Raw genomic sequence first — 8,726 nt, 5'->3', positions numbered from 1 at the left:
TATTCAAAGATAGTGTCACTGAAGGATACACAACAATGACACTTAAAATAAGAGATGTCACTTGAAGGTATGTAATAGTCACAACTTAGATTAACAATTGTGTGATAACTAACTACATATGATAAAAACTCACATTTATTTAATAATAGTGTGACAACAAGTGTGTTAGGGTCATGTAACTACGTAATATATGTCACTAAATAAAATGTAATAAGAAATTTTCAAAGTTAGTGTGACTAAAAGATACACAACAGTGACACTAAAAATAAGACAAGTTTATATTAAACGTTTTCGGTCGCATTTTCATTTTTGTTGTGTCAATAGAAAGTATGTAATAGTCACAACTTAGATTAACAATTTGATTTCTAATTGTGATCGAAAACCAACCAATAGTCACACTGAACATAGTGTAATGTGACAAATTTCAAGCAAAACGTCACATTGAAAAAAAATTCATGTGACCAATTGTTGATATATTGCCACTAACCAAAAAAACATGTGTCACTGAAAAGGGTTTATATTAACATTATTTGATAAAATTGGAACAAAAATCACTGGTCTATAGTGATAACTCTACTCTACGGTGACTGATTTTTATATGCTATAGTGACGATTTTTTGTGTGTCACCAAACAACATCTACAATGGCGTGACCTTTGGTGACATATTTAACGGAAAAAAATCATCACAAACTACCTACGGTGACGATTTTTGTGTGTCACCGAAGCCCGATTTTGTACTTGTGTAAGTAGCGTATGAGTTGAGCCTGAGCTCCTGCCAGTTGGGCTCGAGCTCGGTTAGGCTCGACTTGTTTACACCCCTAATTTTTAGTAGCTAATGTTGAGCATGAATTATTAGTCTCACTTTACCTTAGAGCACTCACAATAACAAACCTCCACAAATCGTCATATCATATACTACACTTTATTTAATAGCACCAATTGTCTCCTACATCAACGAAACTTTGCAAACACTATTAGAAGTTATTAAAACTTCACAAAACCTATTTAGGGTTTAGGATTTTTAGTTAAGGTTCAATGAGACGGTTCAAACGTTGCTATAATTCGTTCATGCGTAGTTCGTTTGTATGATGCATGATACGATCATACTATTATCCATGCTTAACATCTTAATTTTGATACAAAAGACTTTTCTTGCAAGCAAAGTAATAGTTAAATTTATTTGTTATTTAGTTTCTTTATTATATTCTAATTAGGTTTCCTTATTGTTTATCCTTTTCTATCTTTATGTTTTGATTTTTCTATAAATTGTAATCTTCCGTTGAGAAAAAGAATACGAAAAATGAGAATAAAATTGTTCCATCTCCGGTTTCTCTTATTCTCATTTGATCTTGGAGACTAACCCGTTCTACAGGTCTATCGGGAGATTAACATCTCGAATCGGTTACTACCAATGCTTAGGTACCCCACTTTTTGTGTGTGTGTTTCCCCAATGAACCCCACCATATGTATATGTGTGTTTGTGTGTGTGTGTGTGAGAGAGAGGGGGGGACATTGAAAGATACATAACAAAATCCCAGGGTAACGTTTCAAACTTTTTTTTACATGTTTATGTAAACATAACAAATATAAAAACACAATAAATAAATTTATTCACATGGGTTGCAAAATTCTCCTCTTCGGTTTTTGAAAGTTTGAAATCGGGCCATTACATAATCTTCTATTGCATTATCAAGTGTTTTTATTTCGATCGCACAAATTAAAGCACTGTTCAAATAATCATCACTATTTGATTGCACATCTCGTCTTCATAAGCTTTATTTTAGAATAAAACCTTTCAACAGTTGCGGTTGCAACCAATAAAACCAATGTTAGCTTCAATGTTTGGTAAACCAAAAAGCATGCCATTTTCCTTAAGGTTTATCGAATATTAAAGCTAGTGTCGGTTTTACGGTTGCAACCATTAAAATGTTTTTTTTTATCTTCTAAAATGAAGCTTATCAAAACGGATTTGTGCAATCAAATAGGTGATGAGTATTTGAACAATGTTTTAATTTGTGTGGTCGAAAGAGGCACGTTTGATAAGGGAAAAGAAGAAGTTGTGATGACTCGATCTTAAGCTTTCAAAATCCCAATATGAGAATTCTACACCCCATATGTTTAAACTTATTTATTATCGTGTTTCTTTTTTGGTTTATTCTCATTCCATCCCCTAAAAATATGTAAGAGAATTTTGCAAATTATAGGGTTGGGTTGTGAATTGTTGTATGGAAGAGAGAAAAGTTAGTTTTAAAAAAATATTGGGGAAAGTTTGTTTGTCCTAATTTGTTTTTAAATATTTGTTGAAATTGGTTGTAAGTAAAAAAGAGAGAAACTGTAATGGTAATTATACAAAAAGAAATACTTAATTGAACATGAGAGAAAAATGTAGCGATATTTGGTATAATTATAGAGATGAAGATGAGGGATGGGCTGAGAATACTCTTAAATTGTATGAAAGACGGTAAAAGAAAAATTAAGTTTTGAACTCTAAATTAAACAATGAAACATAAAAGAAATATGGTTAATGGGTTAGTTGGTTTAGGCTTTAAACTTTGGTTGGGTTTTATTTATTTTGAACTTTTAATTTGATAGGCATTAAACAAGCAGGAGTAACATTATATATTTTTTTCAGGGGTAGCGAAATATAAAAACCGACAAAATAAAAAAAAATTGCATTGCTGACGAAAAGTTCAGTGTGTGTGTGGGGGGGTGGGGGGGGGTTCATTTATCTGCTAGTAAACATAAGCAAATATGTAGACGTGCTCCATAACGGTAGAGTCTGCTTTTAAGTTTTTCCGCTTAGTCCACATTATCCGTGCGCATGGATGAATTTCGAAATCATTAAGAACTTGATTTTGATCATCCAAAGATAAAATGAGTGTAGTCTAAGGCTATTATCGCACAGCTCAACAAGAAAATCACCGTCAGTATATTAGAATGTGACTTGTACGAAACATAAAATATATGTCAACTACATACAGTACCTTAGGATCTATTTTGCGAATTGGAATTATTTATTCCGTGTTGAAATAAGAATGATGCAAACAAAGGATGAGTTATCTGATGATCACAATAGCCAAACCTACTTACGTACCAAACTTAATAATTAATTAATGCCATCATGCCATTTATTTAATTCAGTGGGCAATATTTCAACCCAACTTTTAGCAGCCAATGAATAACTAGTCTCCCTTGCCTTGCCTATCCATCATTTGATATTTTCTTGACCCGAACAAGCATTCGTCAAAATGTTTAATAATACCATCATGGAGTCTTTTAGATTTTCACATTAAGGGTGCTAAGGACTTTAAAATGAGCACAATCATCATAAATAATTAATATTAAACTGCTTGCCTCCTCTATAAATACCTACACCATGGCATCAGAAAATCCACCACACTGAAAACTATATATCTGTGTACGTGATTTGGATTGATAGACTGATATGCAAGGTACGTCGCAACAATCAGAGAGACTGATCGCGAACATGTTTGTTAAGACGGTTATGCCGGAGGATGGGAAGACAATGATGAAAGGAAAAGTAGTGCTAAAGAAGAAGAATGTATTGGATGTGAACGACATAGGCGCATCAGTTCTTGATGGAGTGCATGAGCTTTTTGGCCAAAACATCTCATTCCAGCTCATTAGTGCCAGTCATCCTGAATCAGGTTTTTCTTATATATGTATCATGAGCAAATTAATTAGTTTAATAGTTTTTTTATTTAATTTATATAGCATTAAAAGGTAATCATGTTAATTAATTCATACAATAAGTAGTTATTTTGTTTTGTGATCAGAAGGAAAGTTGAGAGGGAAGGTAGGTAATCCAACGATCCTTGAAGACTGGAGTACGACGACTCAGCTATCAGTCAAGGATCTGGAGTACGGAGTTAAGTTTGAATGGAACGCGGAGATAGGACTTCCTGGGGCACTAGTTGTAAAAAACAATCACCATAGTGAATTCTTTCTTAAAACCCTCACCCTAGAAGATGTTCCTGATTATGGCCAAATTCATTTTGTGTGCAATTCATGGGTTTATCCATCCAAACGCTACGAGAAGGAACGCGTCTTCTTTTCCAACAAGGTGACTTTTGCTATATATATATATGAGTTATCCTAACTTTATCAAACAAATTAATGTACCTATTAAAATCCCACTCATAGCAAACTATTGGTATGTGGGAGCCTGCGAAAAGTAGGATAGAGCAAACTTTTTCTTTATCCTAAAATCGCACTTTATTTTAATCGTTTTAAGTTTAATGAGAAACATAAGTTTCTACTAACACATGAACTGTTGTAGGCATATCTACCGAGTGAGACTCCAGAATTAATACTTCCGTATAGACAAGAAGAATTAATCATTCTGAGAGGCAATGGATCCGGGGAGCTCCAGGAATGGGACAGGGTTTATGATTATGCGTTTTATAATGATTTAGGAGATCCTGATAACGAAAGGCCAGTTCTTGGAGGGTCTTCTGAGTACCCGTACCCTCGTAGGGGGAGAACTGGCAGACCGCCGACTGAAACAGATCCTAAAACCGAGAGCAGGCTTCCACTTCTTAGGAGCTTAGACATATACGTCCCTAAAGATGAAAGATTTACACAGTTGAAACTCTCTGATTTTCTTGGTTATGGTTTTAAATCCATTTTTCAATTCCTTGTGTCTGAGGTTCAGGCTCTAGACACAACCTATGACGAATTCGACTCGTTTGACGATGTGTTCAAGACTTATGGAGGGGGGATCAGTTTGCTTAAAAACCCTTTGCTTGAAAAAATAAGAAAAAGCATCCCTTTTGAGTTGTTGAAAGATTTTTCTCAAACAGATGGAGAGGGGCTTGCCAAACTCCCCTTGCCAAAAGTTATTGAAGGTACCATGCATATCTATAACTCAAGACTCATGTTTTCTTTCTTTGGGGCATAACTTTCTTTATTTATTGTTAATGATACGTTACATGTTATCCAATCAGAGGATAAATCTGCATGGAGAACAGATGAAGAATTTGCAAGAGAAATGTTGGCAGGTGTCAACCCAATTGGCATCCGTCTACTCAAGGTAAACTGAAATTGCATGATACTTTGCAAGTTTAGAAATTCAACTAACAGTTGATGATTGCTTCAACGGTTACTTGCAGGAGTTCCCCCCAACAAGCAAGCTCGACTTCAAAGTATATGATAACCAAAATAGTTCAATAAAGCCATCCCACATTGAGGCAAATCTTGATGGTTTGAATATAGAAGAGGTACAACACTACATTAATTAGCAGGTTAATTAGGATATAATAAAAGGTTCTAATATGTTTAAAAATTTTGGTCATACAGGCAATCAAGGCAAACAAGCTATTTATATTGGACCACCATGATTCCTTGATGCCATACGTTAGACTGATAAATGCAACATCCACCAAGATTTATGCCACACGAACTTTGTTGTTTTTGCAAAAGGATGGAACTCTAAAACCGTTGGTAATTGAACTAAGCTTGCCTCATCCACAAGGAAATCAATTCGGTGCTGTTAACAAAGTGTACACTCCAGCTGAACATGGCGTTGAAGGTTCAATTTGGCAGTTAGCCAAAGCATATGTAGCCGTTAATGACTCCGGGGTCCATCAACTCATAAGTCACTGGTAAACACTTTTAACAAGATTTTATTCAAGTACTTATAAATGCCATGTTATCGAGCCATTTGTGATTACACTTTCACAGGTTAAACACGCATTGTGTTATCGAGCCATTTGTGATTGCAACAAATAGGCAATTAAGCGTGCTCCACCCGATCCATAAACTTCTTCACCCTCACTTCCGGGATACAATGAACATAAATGCTTTTGCAAGGCAAATCCTTATCAATGGTGGTGGAATTCTTGAGCAAACAGTCTTCCCGGGAAGATATGCAATGGAATTGTCATCTGTAATATACAAAGATTGGGTGTTCCCGGACCAAGCACTTCCTGTTGATCTTGTCAAAAGGTATACGATTATCATTTACTATTATTCTATGCATTATTAATATATACTAACTCATTTAACAAATAGGGGAATGGCGATTGAAGATTCAAGCTCTCCACACGGGCTTCGTTTGCTGATTGAAGACTACCCATATGCTGTCGACGGTCTTGAGATTTGGTTTGCTATTAAAACATGGGTTAACGATTATTGTCGTTTCTACTACAAGAGTGATGAAATGGTTCATAACGACACCGAACTCCAATCATGGTGGAAGGAGGTTCGTGAAGAGGGTCATGGCGACAAGAAAAACGAGACATGGTGGCCAGAAATGCATACTTTTCAGGATTTAGCCGACTCATGTACAACAATCATATGGTCGGCTTCTGCCCTTCATGCCGCAGTCAACTTCGGTCAATACGCTTATGCTGGATTTCTCCCTAATCGTCCAACTCTAAGTCGTCGTCTCATGCCTGAACCAAACACACCAGAATATGATGAACTTAAAGAGAATCCAGATGGCGTGTTTCTGAAAACAATAACCGCTCAGCTGCAAGCACTTATTGGTGTATCTTTGATCGAGTTATTGTCAAGGCATACATCAGATGAGGTTTATCTTGGGCAAAGAGAGAGTCAAGAATGGACTAAGGATTCGGTGCCTTTAGAAGCTTTTGAGATGTTTGGCAAGAAACTGATGAATATTGAGGAAAGAATTGTAAAGAGGAACAATGACGAAACTTTGAAGAATAGAGTCGGACCGGTTAAAATACCATATACCCTTTTGTACCCATCAAGCAAAGAGGGTCTTACAGGAATGGGAATCCCTAACAGTGTGTCCACATGAATCAATATTCAGTTTACGTTTGTTATATTATTATGATTTGTTTGTTGTAAATTTCTCTGGATTACAAGAGATCTGAATTATGTCATTTAAATATGATTTGTTTGTTGTAAATTTCTCTTGATTACAAGAAATCTTAATTATGTTATTTATATATGATTTGTTTGTTGTAAAAAGTTCTGTTGATAACAAGATGTTTGAATTATGTTATCTTAATATGATTTGTTTGTGGTAATTACAGCAGTTTTGATTAATAAGTGAAACAATGATTGATTGCTAGTTATAAGGTTATACATAAACATACTTAAAACTAGAGGTGAACAGATAAACCCCGTTACTGACCCGAGATACAAACCGGTTTGGAACCATTGGTTCAAGACCGCTTTATAATTCTCACCATTGAAACCGGTTCCAAATCGGTTTAAACCGAAACGGGTAGTCAAAAATCAACTAAAACTAGTTCAGAAACCGATCATAGCCTGGTAAAGAAACCGGTTTTAAAGCGAACCGGTTTGTGCACCTCTACTGAACAACCAACTAGTAAAATAGCACATAATGTTTTATATCATATTAACAACAGAAAGCATTAAAACAAGCATGTTTCCTTCTTTGAAACTCTAATTTACATTCAGAGTAAACAAAAGAAATCTTATTACAGACCAGCATTGAGAATGAAACTTATGTAAATCAGAAGATGGAGCACAAAAGGTCAACTCTGCGACCACTCTAGTTCAACCGATTGTGTGTCTCCCACCTAATATCCTCAGAAAACTCCATTAGAGCAGCTCGGGGATCACCATTTGATAAAGATAAGTAGTAGTGTGCGGTAGCATCATCAACATGCATGCTTCTCCTTAATGAATCAATCACCCTTCTTTTTCCAGGTTCAGATGTAACCTTATTCAACACAGGTGTCGGCGTTCTCTCTTCAGGATACAATACTGCAACTTCCCTTTTAGCATGGGTATCTAATTCTATATAGCATGTGCCATCGATCAGAATGTCGGGTGTGCTTACAGGGATCAGCAATCTGTCCCTTGAATGTATCCCATGGTCACTCATCATGTTGTTGAGGCGTTTTATGTCAGTAACCTAAAGAAGAAACCACATGGCTTATGTGTGATCAACTAGTTTTAATATTATTATTATTATCCCTGTGAAATAAAAAAAAAAAAAAGAGATCGAGGATAACCTGAAGGGAATAGTTGAGGGCGAGGCTAGCAAGAGTATCGGCGCGAGCCAAGCGATGTGAAATAGCGAATCGAGAGAGGCTATTATTATTATTATTATTATCTCTCCAGAAGGCAGCAGAAGTAGGATTCCCAATCAATTGCTTGAGTTTCCAAGGGGCCATGAAAGCCCTAACGTGGATCTCCCTATCGGAGGCCAGGGACCGCCACAGCCTGCATACGCATGCGGATCGTGCTAGGTCTGCCACCGGAAGCTTTTCGAAGATGGTACGCAAGATATCTTTGCAGATTAGAGCCTCGAAATTCGAATTCATCGCACTGCCATAGAAGATGATGTTTGTTGCTGGACTGGTTGATTGATTGATGGATGTCTTCCTCCTATCCCATTTCTAGATTCACAAGTACTAGTCGTCTTACGTGGATAACTAATTTACCTTTCAACAAAATTAAAAAACAACTAAATATCTCCGGTTCTTTGAAAATATGTTAGGAAACTTTGGCTTTATGTTTATATTATATAAAATCTTTAAATATTTTCTGAAAATTTTTGTAAAGTAGAAGAGAATAAATATAATGATAAATGTATAAAATGCATCATTTTATCGAGCATAACAGAAAAAATGCAGTGATTTTTAATATGAATAACATTCTCAACCAATTCTTTATCGTATATTCATATTTGTAGGAGTTGTTTTAAATTATTCGTTTTTAGTTGTTATATAGTTTTTTGTATTAATTTTGTTTATTGCAA

At 35.5% G+C, this 8,726-nt stretch overlaps 2 protein-coding genes across 2 annotated transcripts; one reads left to right on the top strand and one right to left on the bottom strand.

The window, feature by feature from the left end:
• Positions 1-2,787: 2,787 nt before the first annotated feature.
• Positions 2,788-6,820, top strand: LOC143619051 (putative linoleate 9S-lipoxygenase 5). The gene is made up of 8 exons (XM_077091079.1): positions 2,788-3,669; positions 3,799-4,085; positions 4,302-4,869; positions 4,969-5,054; positions 5,134-5,241; positions 5,321-5,625; positions 5,705-5,968; positions 6,035-6,820. Exons 1-8 carry the CDS (start codon positions 3,447-3,449, stop codon positions 6,786-6,788), a joined length of 2,595 nt encoding a protein of 864 aa, XP_076947194.1. The 5' UTR covers positions 2,788-3,446; the 3' UTR covers positions 6,789-6,820.
• Positions 6,821-7,342: 522 nt separating this feature from the next.
• On the bottom strand, positions 7,343-8,370 carry LOC143619037 (F-box protein At1g55000-like). Its single transcript, XM_077091067.1, has 2 exons — positions 7,978-8,370; positions 7,343-7,877 (listed from the first exon to the last, which is right to left on the bottom strand). The coding sequence occupies exons 1-2, from the start codon at positions 8,287-8,289 to the stop codon at positions 7,512-7,514; spliced, it is 678 nt and encodes a 225-aa protein (XP_076947182.1). The 5' UTR covers positions 8,290-8,370; the 3' UTR covers positions 7,343-7,511.
• Between the last annotated feature and the right edge of the window lie 356 nt (positions 8,371-8,726).

Source organism: Bidens hawaiensis, unplaced genomic scaffold, assembly GCF_021521415.1.
Source record: "Bidens hawaiensis isolate Kalapana, Puna unplaced genomic scaffold, B.hawaiensis_p1.1 tig00002380_1, whole genome shotgun sequence".
In the NCBI taxonomy this organism is placed as follows: Eukaryota; Viridiplantae; Streptophyta; class Magnoliopsida; order Asterales; family Asteraceae; genus Bidens; species Bidens hawaiensis.
This window is presented reverse-complemented; position numbering and strand designations above follow the sequence as displayed.

Excerpts from the sequence above, each read along its gene's own strand:
- LOC143619051 (XM_077091079.1), top strand. The coding sequence starts at position 3,447 with ATGCAAGGTACGTCGCAACAATCAGAGAGACTGATCGCGAACATGTTT. Across the intron at positions 3,670-3,798 it reads TGCCAGTCATCCTGAATCAG|AAGGAAAGTTGAGAGGGAAG; the intron begins GTTTTTCTTATA and ends TTTTGTGATCAG. Across the intron at positions 5,626-5,704 it reads CATCAACTCATAAGTCACTG|GTTAAACACGCATTGTGTTA; the intron begins GTAAACACTTTT and ends ACACTTTCACAG.
- LOC143619037 (XM_077091067.1), bottom strand. The coding sequence starts at position 8,289 with ATGAATTCGAATTTCGAGGCTCTAATCTGCAAAGATATCTTGCGTACC. Across the intron at positions 7,878-7,977 it reads CCCTCAACTATTCCCTTCAG|GTTACTGACATAAAACGCCT; the intron begins GTTATCCTCGAT and ends TTTCTTCTTTAG.